The following is a 12689-nucleotide window of genomic DNA, read 5'->3' as shown; positions in this document are numbered from 1 at the left end:
TTGACCTGGAGGCTGACCCTGAGGGGGAGCCAGATGGGGCAGATAGGGGAAATCGGGACCCAGACATTGTCCCTGACAAGGAAGAGGGTGAATGGTCAGTAAGGGAGGACCCAGACTCAAATAATGTTTCTCAAAGACTGTTCATGTCTAATCTGCTGATGACTAGGGTCATAGCGGCTGTTGGATTGCAATAAAAAATAATGCCAGAATCTACCCAGACAGCAAAGGGGGACCTGGTATTCCCTAGGGCTAAGCCTAGGGATATGTTACTACCAATGCCAGAATGTTTTACCGAGGCAATAAAACAAGAATGGCTCCTGCTAGCGGCCAACAGGAAGCCAATGGCGGTGGCGAATCGTTATTACTCCTATTTACAGGAGACCTCAGACTTATTAAAAACTCCAGATACGGATGCACTGGTGGTGCAATTGGTGTCAGGATGTCTACTCCTGAGGGATGGGGAGGCAAAATTGAAAGATCCCTCTGATAAAAAGGCAGAAATTTCCTTTAGGAGAGTGAACGATAACTCTTACTTGGGAACACGCTCTTCTGCGGCAGCTTCAGTGGTGGCTAGGGCATCCTTATTGTGGGTGGATGACTAACTCATTGACCTCCCTCGGATCCAGTTAAAATGAGGCAGCAAATCCAGAAGGGTCAGGCCTTTGTGGCGGATGCCACGCTAGACTCTGTCAGATTTTCCACAAGAGCGTCTGCTGTGTCAGTGGTGGGCAGGAGACAACTCTAGCTAAAAAGCTAGCAAGTGGACTCAAATTCTAAGACAAACTTAACCGTTGTACCCTATGACAGCACAAAGCTGTTTGGTGAGGAGGCACTTAAGGACGTCCTGGAAGAGTCCAAGGATAAGAGAAAGACCATGCCATCAGCGCCGTGTAAATCGGACAAGCCAGTGTCTAAACGGCCTTTTCAGAGCTACCAGCCCTCTTCTAGGTGCCAGGATAGGGCATTCAGACCTCAGCATGGAAATTGAAACTGTTTCCAGACCAGAAGCTCTGGGAACAACAGACAAACATTTCCCCAGAGCAAACAAGCAAAACAACAGCCATTATAGAATGGACATGTATTCCTCCACCCAAGCGGCCTTCCAAAGACGAGTGCTACAACAGGTGCTTCCCCAGGAGAAGCACTCCCTCCCTAGGTGGTGTACAAACTATGGTATGTCCCATCGAGATGTCCTTGACCCCAGTAACTGAAAATGGAACGTTAGTTCACTTACCCTGAAGGCTTCTCCTGGCTGCTGGAGTTGATGACATTTTGGCCCTCCTGGCTGAGTGTGTCTGTCTGCTCCTGGGGCATCACATCACCGATCACTGTTGGTTTTAATATATTGGTCTCAAATGCCCCAAGGCTATGCTGCAAGAACCTTACCAGACAATCCTTTTGGAAGAATGCTTGCTGACACCGAAAGTGAACCAATGCTCCATTTTATTTGCAATTCTTTTGCACAATGTTATCTTGTTCTAAGAGCTCTGCTGTTGTATTGATCACAAATGACCGGCCAGCTGAAAATGTTGATGGATTGTTGAAAGTGTTTGCAGCTAAACAATTCTGAGTGGTGTTCCTTAAAAACGGATCTTTCTTTCCAGAGATTGTCACACAACCTCCAGACGACTCCCAGCACACTAGAAGATCTCAAATTTGTCCTGGGCACAATTGCAGAGATCAAATATATGTCTCTAGAAGTGGAACTCAAGTACTTGGATATTCAGGAGAGATACCGTACCCTTGCCATGTATAACATTCCTGTAAGTCAAATTTCCTTGAATGCCATCAATGTTTGGTTGTAATGTTTATATTAAGGGCAACAGATCCTGAAGGTATGCCTTCTCTAGGGTTGCTCTCTGACCCTGAATAGAGTGGACTGGAACTGCAGACACTAGAGGAGCCCTCCAAGGACCACCTTCTGGGTCTGACATTGGGCTTGATCCTGGCTCAGAATCTCTATTCTCCCTCTATGGAGGAGGATAGCCTGTGATGGTTTATTCCTCCTGTTTGCTCCACAGGGCCATGTTTGTCATTGCAGCCTTTTGACAGGGGAGGAAGAGGGTCTGAGGTAACCCAGCATGTTGCTTGAGACAGACTCTCCAGGGAAGGTGCTAAACTGCACCCCTGCAGGCATAGACTGGGGATCTGAAGCCACTGACATACCTCCTTGTGAAATGTTATAATGTTTCCCCTTTAGGCAACGGACGAAGAACGAGAGCTCGTGGATCACATAAAGCATAAGTGGGACACGCTTTTTTCGGAGGCAGCAACAGTGGATCACAGCCTTGGGAGTATCAAAAAGACATTTACTGAGGTACTCTTGCTTCAACTTAAATGGGTGAACCGCTCCCTTGGAATAGGAAAAGCCGGTCTAAATTCGGTCATGTTTCTTTCAGATCACAAGGGAGCAGATTGCAAACTACAGCAAGGAAATTGAAGATTTTTACCATCGGTTTATTACTGAAGGGCCAGGTTCTGTTGGGGAGGATCTTGATAAAGGTAAGAAGGCATGTGAGAGCTGGTCTTGTGGTAACAAGCACGACTTATCCCCTTTGCTAAGCAGGGCCCACCCTGTTGCATATGAAGACTACAGGTACATGCGTAAGCACTGTAAGGATATTCCCTGTAGGGGACGGCGCCATAACTCATTAGAAGAGTTCTGCTTGCATGCAGAAGGTTCCAAGTTCCCTCCTTGGCATCTCTAAGATAGGACTGAGAGAGATTCCTGCCTGCAACCTTGGAGAAGCTGTTGCCTGTCTGTGTAGACCGGGGTTCTCAACCTTGGGTCCCCAGATGTTGATGGACTTCAACTCCCATAATCCCCAGCCCCAATGGCCTTTGGCTGGGGATTATGGGAGTTGAAGTCCATCAACATCAGGGGACCCAAGGTTGAGAACCCCTGGTGTAGACAATACTGAGCTATAGATGGACAAGGGTCTGACTCAGTAGAAGGCAGCATCCTATGTTCCATGCACTGGGTACTGACTGTAATAGTCACCTTAAAGAAACAACGGAAAATGTTGCAGTATCTAGAAACCCATGGCTCTCCAAACTCTCTCCTGTGAGAATACAAGCATCACCTGGTGCATAAAGTGTCTGTACTACAAGGAATACGCCACCTCCTTATACTAAATGCTGTATATAGCGTTATAATGATAAGCAGGATCCGTGAATGTGAGGGCACTTTTAGAATCCGGCCTAAAGCATTTTGGGCCCGAAGTGTTTTTGAACAAAGGTGAAAGATCACATATACCTCAGAATGGAGCCTCTCTTCTAGCAAATTCCAATTGGTGCTAGATATGAGCATCATGATTATTCCATCTTTCCCTCAGTGCTGAACATTCTTTACTGCCCCTGTAGGAGTCGAGCTCATGGTAGTCTTTGAAAAAGAATTGGAGAAGCATGAGAAAAACCGACAGGAGCTGGCAAATGCTGAAAAGCTGTTTGATCTACCGATCACGATGTATCCTGATCTCATGAAAATCCAGAAGGAGATGAAGGGCCTGAGGCAGGTCTATGACATTTATAAGTTGCAAAGAGTAAGTGCTTTGTGAAAAAGTTGCCTCCAGCCCTCGTTGTTGAGGATTCTGTCTACATCTCTGAAGGGTGGGGAGTCAAATCTCACACTGCATTGCAGGGAATGGCCTCCTTCCACCAGTCATCAGTAAATTGGGACCCAGACCGTTGGACTGGGAAAGCAAAAGCGAATTGTTGCTGTTCTTAGTTTATTCAGGAGGTTGTCATTGGCCATATGTCACCTGAGTGTTTTTTTTAATAAGCTGAATAAGTGGATGCTTGCTGTTTGTTTTGGTGTCGTTAATTATCTAGTCTGGAGATTTTGATCTTTGCTCTTGTTGCTGTGTTTTTTTTAAAAAATATCATTTATCTTGTTGTCTAGTCTGTTTGAATACTTGAAGAGGATTTTTTTAACAAGCCCTTTTCTGGTTCCAGGCTGCTAAAGAGGAATGGTCTCAGACTTTGTGGGTGAACCTCAATGTGCAGGTGCTGCAGGAAGGGATTGACGGATTTCTGAAATCCCTTCGCAAATTGCCAAAACATGTGCGCAGCCTGCCTGTCGCATATCACCTGGAAATGAAGATGAAGGCATTTAAAGACTCCATTCCTTTGCTGCTAGATTTGAAAAACGAGGCACTGAGAGACAGGTTTGCTTTCACTTGTCTCATCTGGGGTGGACTATGCCTATTAAAGCCAAACACTTAGATGATGTTGACTCTTACCTGATGCATTTTATGTGTCACTCCATAAATTGGAGTGACACATAAAAAGACTAGGACTCCTCTGGAGCATTGGCCAATGCTTCTATGATATTAGGAGTTCATCTCAGGGTAGATATCTTCTTGCTGCAAACTCCCATGGCATTTTCCACACGGGGCTTTTAGCTCGCATCTCCTCCGGAATGGAGGTGTGCGTTCACATATCAGCCAGATTTATCCCAAAGTCCCTGCCAGCTATCAGGGAGCACTTCGCACACCATTTGGGCTTCTCACTGTGTGTTAGAGTGTGGCCCAATTTATATCCAGGCTAAAAAACCACCACTTTTTGTGTCAGATTTTTTGGGCAACTTCGAACCTGCAGTAAACTTGTGGTAAAGCTTGCTATCTGAAAATCTTTATGGTGAGCATCAACCATCACTTAAGAATACAACTAATATATACTGTACCGCTTTTCAACAAAAGTTCCCAAAGCGGTTTACATAAACATATATGAATGAATAAATGCATGAAATGGCTTAAAAGACCATGTGGACATCTGCCAGTACCTTGCCATGAGGTAATCTTTAGATCGGAAGGTTTCCTGTAAGCATGTCCCCTCCCTCCACCTTAATTTGTCTCCTTGGAAGTAAAATTCCTTGCCCTTGTAGATGCAAAGGCTCCGCAGGTCTATGTGAAAGTGAGGCAGGGCTTGAAGGTTGCTGAAGGGCTACACCAACTGCCCCTCTCTTATGTTGTTGTTGTTTTAAGTTTTTCTACTCCCAAAGGGTAAGCCACCCAGATCAAATTTGTTTCACTGCTGTTTTAATAGTATTCTTCCAAACTGAGATTTCAAATAATTAAATTAATTAATTAAGCTTGTTAATCCTGGTAAATTTTGTCATAGCTATACTTGTTCTGAGGAAAACGCATCCTTCTCAGGCCCAGGTTTTTCTTGTAAGGCAAGTGCATGGGGATATTTGTAGAGAGAAATTGGGGGTCAGGAGGTGGAAACTCTTCCCCTGTCTGATGATCTCCTCTGCAAATGCCCCTTCTGGCAGTTTGTTAATTGCTTTTTTCTCAGCCGGGGTCCAAAACCAGAAGTAACCCACTGAGAAAAAACAGCTGGAGGAGGGAAATTTCTGGACAAAATTGGTGGGTGCAGAACCGGTTAAGCCCCTCTCCTGTTGATTATCCCTTGCAAATGCCCCCTCCATCTTTTGTATTGCTTTGGCAAATGTGGGTTTGGGACTGGTTGTATGTGGTTCTACTCAAAAGCAACGAGCCCTGTACCTAGCCATCTTCTCATTTATCAGCTAACATTTCTTTCAGGCACTGGAAAGAACTGATGGACCGAACTGGCATCCACTTTGAAATGGCAACGGAGACATTTACCTTGGAGAATATGTTTGCGATGGAGCTGCACAGACACACTGATGTTATCAATGAGATAGTTGGCTCTGCTGTCAAAGAGCTTAGCATTGAGAAGGTAAATTTCCCATTTGCTACCAGCCAGACAGAGCAAAGCATCTCTAAGGCACTTAAGGATTCTGAAGTTTCTTTTTGCCTTTAAAAAAATATATAGGGCGTGAAAGAAATAGTAGAAACCTGGGAGAACATGAAATTTGTCGTGCAAAGGTACTACAAAGGCACTCAAGATCGTGGCTTCATCCTAGGAGCTGTAGATGACATTGTTCAGATCCTAGATGACAATGCAGTGAACCTCCAAAGCATTTCTGGGAGCAGATTTGTGGGGCCTTTTCTGGCAATTGTTCACAACTGGGAGAAAACCCTCTCCTTGATTGGCGAAGTGATTGAGGTAGGGAAGGGACACCAGGTGGGAGTGGGGAGTCTGTTGAATTGGCGAAAGTCCATTTTAGTTGCCTGCCATTTTCCTATTTTCCTTTATGGTAATGTTTTGCTTCCCTAGATCTGGATGATAGTTCAGCGGAAATGGATGTACTTGGAGAGCATCTTTATTGGTGGAGACATAAGATCCCAGCTGCCTGATGAAGCTAAAAAATTTGACAACATTGACAGGATATTTAAAAGGGCAAGTAGCTGACCTGTGTTTTCATGGGAGCACTGAATGTGGATTGCACATCTGGCCTGAATGCACCACAGACAGACAGACACACTTGCAATTAATGTAATTCCTGGTATTCTTCATTTCTCAGCTTTTCTTTCTTTTGACCTGTCCTTCAGATCATGGCAGAAACGGTCAAAGACCCAGTGATAAGGAGGTGCTGTGAAGCTCCAAATCGTCTTTCAGACCTCCAAAATGTGAGCGATGGCCTGGAGAAGTGCCAGAAGAGTTTGAACGATTACCTGGACTCCAAGAGGAATGCTTTCCCCAGATTCTTTTTCATCTCAGACGATGAGTTGCTCAGCATTCTTGGCAGCAGCGACCCGCTGTGCGTTCAGGAGCACATGATCAAGGTGACTGGCAGCTCGATCCATAAGCACAGTGCAAACACACCGACTCTTTGTTAGCAAGAGTTCGTCTTGTTAGTCAATTAGGGAATTCTGTCACTTCTTAAATAATCTAATGTAACTTTAAATGTGATCACAATATCAAAGTATAGTACAGCCCTTACTTTACCTCTTTACAAACGGCAATTTTGGAAGGGAGGTACCAAAAAATTCCTTACAAGGAATGTATTTGTTATTTTAAGTCGGGGGCCATTGGAACCACGGCCCATGTACTTCTCTACTGTCAGCCTGTGGCATAAATATATAACACCTTTTATAAGTTACTTTTATAAGTCATTTTTATAAACCCAGGGAGTTCCAATTCTTTTTATCTTAATTACATTTTAGCTGATCAGAATGATATAATCTATATATTTAATTCTCTAAGGCATACCCGTGGCTAATCCCATGCGTGGTAGCTCTCGTGAGAGTTCGGAGAGCTGCCAGATAGACTAGCCACGGGTTGGGTGAGAGAGGAAAGATGGCGGCAGGGGCAGCTGGCGGCCGGCCAGTGGGCCAGCCAACAGGCAGGGGAAGAAAGAAGCCGGGCGGGCAGGGTGGATGGGAGAGAAAACGATGGTGATGGAGGAAACAGCAGCGTGCGGGTGGTGGTGGTGGGGCAGGCCGCTAGAGGCGCAGATGGTCTGCGTCCGGCCCAAATCTTACAATTTGGCTACATTTTGTTTGATAGCTAATAAAATTAGGCAGGAACTTATTATGAACTGTTTAGTCTGATTTAAAATTCTTCTATGGTCACTATATACCTTAATTTAGATTTATCTTATTGGGCTTCTGTATGTATTTCTTTTTCTGTACTGGTCAGTGACTGTAATAAAAAGATAAAAAGATTGATTGGTCTGATGTAAAGACTTACACAATCTTTGTATCTGAGGATAGCTGTGATCTGTTTGGAGATTGTAGCTCAGAGGCAGAGCATCTGCTTTGCATGCAGAAAACCCCTGGTTCACTCCCTGACATCTCCAAGTGGGGCTGAGAGACACTTCTACCCTGACACCTTTAAGAGCCCTGCCAGTCAGTGTAGACCATACAGAGCTAGGTGGACAAATGCTCTAATTTCATATAAGGCAGCTTCCTGTGTTTCTATGAGAAGGCATCTGGATTTCAAAATATCAATGCACTACTTTTAGGTGTAGCCTCGTGCTCAAGTTAAACTGTCCTAACATGTTTCAGATGTATGACAATGTCGCTAGCCTGCGGTTTCATGAAGATGACAGTGGTATAAAGGTTGCTTCCGCCATGATTTCTGCTGAAGGTGAAGTCATGGAGTTCCGGAAGGCTATCCTAGCCGAGGGCAGAGTGGAGAACTGGATGACTGCTGTGCTTGTTGAAATGAGGAGGACCAACCGGCTTGTTACAAAGGAAGCCATCTTTCGGTATTGTGAGGATCGAAGCAGGTGAGGTAATCGAGTGCAGCATGTGAGCTTGGCAGCAAATGGGGCTGTGTGTTGCCTAAAGAGATGGCAAGTCTGGTGATCTCACAGGAATTCTTCTCACCCTTCAGTTTAGCATGGTAGCAACAAACCTGGCTGCCTCCACCCTTCCAGAGTCCTATGCACTGATTAAAATTCATAGAATGTGAATGCGAATGTTATTTATTACTTATTTACTACATTTATATACTCAAAGCCATCCACGGTTTAAAATAATGGTTTCTTCCAGTTTAATAGACACAATACAAAAGGGACAGGGAGGGAATAAATAAATAAAAATCAGGAACTATGGCCATTTCTGGAGGCAGCTCTGGGAGGGGAGGAGCCAAATTACAACCAATCCCAGTTGAGCCAATGGAAGGAGGCCTCACTGTCTCACCTCTTTCTTTGATGCAACCAGGTGGAATGGATACTGATGGAAGCAGCTCTAGGAGGGGAGGAGCCAAATGGTAGCCCTGTGTTGCCCATTCTGGATGGTGATCATGGCTTTTCAGAGGCCTCAGACAGAGGTCTTCTTCAGCCCTGCTGCCTGATATCCTTTCAAGTAGAGGTGCCTGTTAGTGAACCTGAAATCTTCTGTATCAAACTGGGGTTTGAACCCCTATCTAACTTTTATCACTTTTTTATATATAGTAGCACTCAGGTTCTTAAGAAAATAAAGAACTCTATCCCCACTGGTTTCCATCTATACTTGATTATACTGGGTAGTCCTACATCCAGGTGCCTCAGCTGGAGTTCTGCCATGAACCAGAGCAGGACTAAAATAACTGGGCAGGTTTATCCTCCACAGGTTCTTAAAGGCTCTTGCCTAATTGACATAGCCCTGCCTTGAGCCACGTGGAGAGGATAACCCACTCAGGTGTCCTCGGATGTAGCTGCCGAGAACAAACAATGCTGTGATCCAAATTTTTGGAGATTGTGTGTTTTGGCGTTCTGGTCAAAATCCTGCTTTTCCCTCAGGGTCGACTGGATGTTGATGTACCAAGGCATGATGGTGCTAGCTGCCAACCAGGTGTGGTGGACCTGGGAGGTGGAGGATGTCTTTCATAAAGTGAAGAAAGGAGAAAAGCAGGCCATGAAAAACTACGCCAAGAAAATGCACCAACAAATTGACCAGCTAGTCACACGGATCACCAAGCCACTAAGCAAAAACGACAGGAAAAAATACAATACGGTTCTCATCATTGATGTCCATGCACGGGATATAGTTGATACATTTGTAAGAGACAGGTGAGTGCCGGCTTTGAAAATGTAAGAAACTATGATTTCTATCTGTAATACAGAATTGACCATTGTGAAGGAATGAGGCCTAGACCTCTTGGGTGTCTGTAAATAAGCCCCTGTATTGTTGTTATATTCCCAAACCTCTTTTTGTAAATAAGCCTTAATATTTATAATATAATGTTTATAATATAATATTTATATTCCCAAAACTTTATTATTGTAAATAGGATTCTGTGGTTGCAAATCCCTGTGCATGGAGAAGTCTGGCAGGGTCAAAAGTTCAAACTGGTTAACTATGGATTGACAGTTGATTCTTGGATGGAAAAAGAGATTTCAAAAAATGGAGGGATTTTGTTTGTTCTGATTAGCTAAGTTGCTGAACTGTTGGTCTAGGAAAATGTATAAATTGAGAAAGTTTTTGAGGGTTTGGTTAGATAGTCTTGGAAGCCAGAGAAGTCAAGTCTGCTGGAGAGAGTCAAAGCTGAAGGTTGAAGAAGACAGAGAGTCCTGGAAGTCAATCTGCTGGAGGGAGAAACCAAACAGAAATCACTAAGAAGAAAAAGAAGAGCCAGGCTGGATTGAGCCCTAGACTTGTGCTGTAATCAGAACCAGAAGCTGACATGACAGCACAGAGTAGGGACCAGCATAGAGTCAGGTAGTAGATGCATTTTCCCAGTTTTTATTTTCCCTGACCTGCTCTGTTAATAGCTGTTTTGAATGTGTATTTTTTTTGCTGCAAAATTGTTTTAAATTGAACCAATTTTTCTAAAAGTAAATTTTATTGTTGTTAAAAAAAATTAGAAACTTGTTGATTGTCTTTGCCCCATTGCTATAAGCCTTTCCACACTACTGAGGTCTGTGCACACCCCTACTGCACAGGCCCAGAATCCATTCCTTATGAATACAACAGGTAACTATGCGATCAAGAGTTACAGGTGAGCAACCTGTTTATTCTCCTCTTTCTTCTTTAGCATAATCGAAGCTCGCGAGTTTGAATGGGAAAGCCAACTGCGTTTTTATTGGGACCGAGAGCCAGATGAACTCAATGTGCGCCAGTGCACCGGCACCTTTGCCTATGGCTATGAATACATGGGCTTGAATGGGCGGCTAGTCATCACACCCCTCACGGATCGCATATATCTAACACTCACCCAGGTAAACCAGTTAAAGGGACTTTTCAGTTAGTTGCAGGACTTTCAGTGCCGTTCAGAAACTGAAGTGAAAGTTGGGAATTGCAAGTTACTGGAAGGTGGTGGTAGTTACTGGGAAATCTGCTACCCAGTGCAATGGTAAGGAAGATTTCCTCTTCTTACTATTCTTTTCTCACTTTTCTTACTATTTCCCTCAAAGGCCTTGTCCATGTATTTGGGTGGAGCCCCTGCAGGCCCAGCAGGAACTGGGAAGACCGAGACAACCAAAGATCTCGCCAAAGCTTTGGGTTTGCTTTGTGTAGTCACCAACTGTGGAGAAGGCATGGATTTCAAGGTAGGCCCTGGATTTTGTTCAGCTACATATTTTGTGGCTAGCAAACCAACTTGCAGCCATTTTGTCATTTACTGCCATAAAATGTTTCCTTGACCACGTTATGGCAACAGACCAGACCCCCAAATCGGTATAGAAACAGCATGGTAGCGACACTCAGAAATGAAGCCTCTTCTATTATTTGTCTTCTCTTCTGCTTTCTAGGCAGTTGGCAAAATTTTCTCCGGCCTTGCTCAGTGTGGTGCTTGGGGTTGCTTTGATGAATTTAATCGGATTGATGCTTCCGTGCTTTCCGTCATCTCCTCACAGATCCAGACGATTCGGAATGCTCTGATGAACCAACTGAAAACATTTCAGGTATACAGCAAAAAAGGCAACTTTGGCCATGAAGAAATGGATGTGTGTTGAGACACCATGTATGTGCATGGAAGTTTGGATCTGGATTGTGATCCATTGTATCCATAAGAACTGGGTTTCTGCGCCTGCGCAGGGACCTCCCGGGCTGACTAGCTAGCTCCTCTTTGCGCCCCGCCCGTCTGCACGTGCCTTGCAGCTTCCGTTAGAATCGACGGTTGGGGCGCCTCTCCTTCAGTTTTCTCTTGACCGCCAAAGCGCTTACACCTCTTGGCTGTTGCTCCTCAATTATTATCAAAACTTTTGACTTCGGACTGTTTGACTATTCTCTACTGAGCGGATTAATTGGTTTGACTTCAGAACGAACAACGGACTTGATTACGGACTCTGCTTTGTTTGTTCCTAAGATTGTTTACTGAATTTGACTCGGAACGGCATTTGGACAATGGAAGCTAAGAAGACATTCAAACGATGTGAAAAGTGTCGAGCAAAGTTGCCTTCGACTGATTATCACGACGCCTGTTTGATGTGCCTAGGAGAGAATCATAACACGGCGGCATGTAAGATATGCTGCTCGTTTTCAAAACAAACTAGGCAAAATAGAGCTCTCAGGCTTCGAGCTGCGTTATACGAGGAGGCACTTCGGCCGCCAACTCCTCGTCCGTCGGCGTCGATGAGTTCCGGTTCAACATCGGGAGCTTCGATGTCGAAGGAGTCCGGTGCGTCAAGCTCCCCGGGATTGGGTTCCAGTGGGTCTGCTGATAAGCAGTCTAAAACCACTGTTGACACTCTGTTTAAGAAACCAAAGGAGGTTTCCAAAAAACGGAAGCATAAGGATAGAGATCGTCATGCTTCTGAGAGGGAAGGTCGCCATCGTGAGGAGTCTCGACATCGAACTCCCTCACCGACGGCAGCACAGATTTACGACGTGGACTCGGCTGAGTCCCCTACAGCCTCGACGTCGACACCTCCGGTATCGACGGTCAGGATGGTCTCGGCTTCGACATCGACGTTAGTCTCGACGTCGACACCAGCGCCGACATCGAGATTGGACCAAGGCAGTCTGGGACAGGCGTCGACATTGGAATCGACATCGACGTCGATATCGGCGTCAAGACATTTGCAAGTCTCGGCATCGGAGCCTCCCATAACTGCCCAGGCGGTGTATGCCATTCCTCCGTCGGCGTCCACGGTGCCGGAGCAGATATTGAATGTGAACACTGCTCCTTCATCAGTGTTGACGGCTTCGACATTGAGGAGGATTCCTCATCTTTTGTCACCGGCATTGACGCCGGCACAGTCCCCCTCGACGCCAAGGACTCCGAGTCTGGCTACACACGGGGACGGACTTAGAGAACTGCTGGAGTCGAGTTCGAGTACACCCTCGGGTGCGACGTTTCGCGGCTTCCTGTCGACAGGCTTAGACGAGGGTCCTGGAGGTGGAGAGCTGGCTGATCTGCCTCATGTTGCCTCACTGACACCAGCAGTGGTC

General features: G+C 45.3%; 1 protein-coding gene across 1 annotated transcript in view; it reads left to right on the top strand.

Moving 5' to 3' along the window:
* Positions 1 to 12689, top strand: part of DNAH10 (dynein axonemal heavy chain 10) — an 87363-nt gene that overhangs the window by 22746 nt on the left and 51928 nt on the right. Inside the window, exons 21-34 of the mRNA XM_053280219.1 lie at positions 1605 to 1763; positions 2201 to 2317; positions 2400 to 2502; positions 3364 to 3542; positions 3955 to 4166; positions 5547 to 5703; positions 5800 to 6033; positions 6145 to 6267; positions 6420 to 6653; positions 7878 to 8101; positions 9098 to 9367; positions 10333 to 10516; positions 10712 to 10846; positions 11048 to 11200. Of these exons, the coding sequence (XP_053136194.1) occupies positions 1605 to 1763; positions 2201 to 2317; positions 2400 to 2502; positions 3364 to 3542; positions 3955 to 4166; positions 5547 to 5703; positions 5800 to 6033; positions 6145 to 6267; positions 6420 to 6653; positions 7878 to 8101; positions 9098 to 9367; positions 10333 to 10516; positions 10712 to 10846; positions 11048 to 11200 (2484 nt within the window). The remainder of the gene's footprint in view (positions 1 to 1604; positions 1764 to 2200; positions 2318 to 2399; positions 2503 to 3363; positions 3543 to 3954; positions 4167 to 5546; positions 5704 to 5799; positions 6034 to 6144; positions 6268 to 6419; positions 6654 to 7877; positions 8102 to 9097; positions 9368 to 10332; positions 10517 to 10711; positions 10847 to 11047; positions 11201 to 12689) is intronic.

Source organism: Hemicordylus capensis, chromosome 15 (genome assembly GCF_027244095.1).
Source record: "Hemicordylus capensis ecotype Gifberg chromosome 15, rHemCap1.1.pri, whole genome shotgun sequence".
NCBI lineage: Eukaryota > Metazoa > Chordata > Lepidosauria > Squamata > Cordylidae > Hemicordylus > Hemicordylus capensis.
Note: the sequence above shows the minus strand (reverse complement) of the source record. Positions and strands in the feature narration are given on the sequence as shown.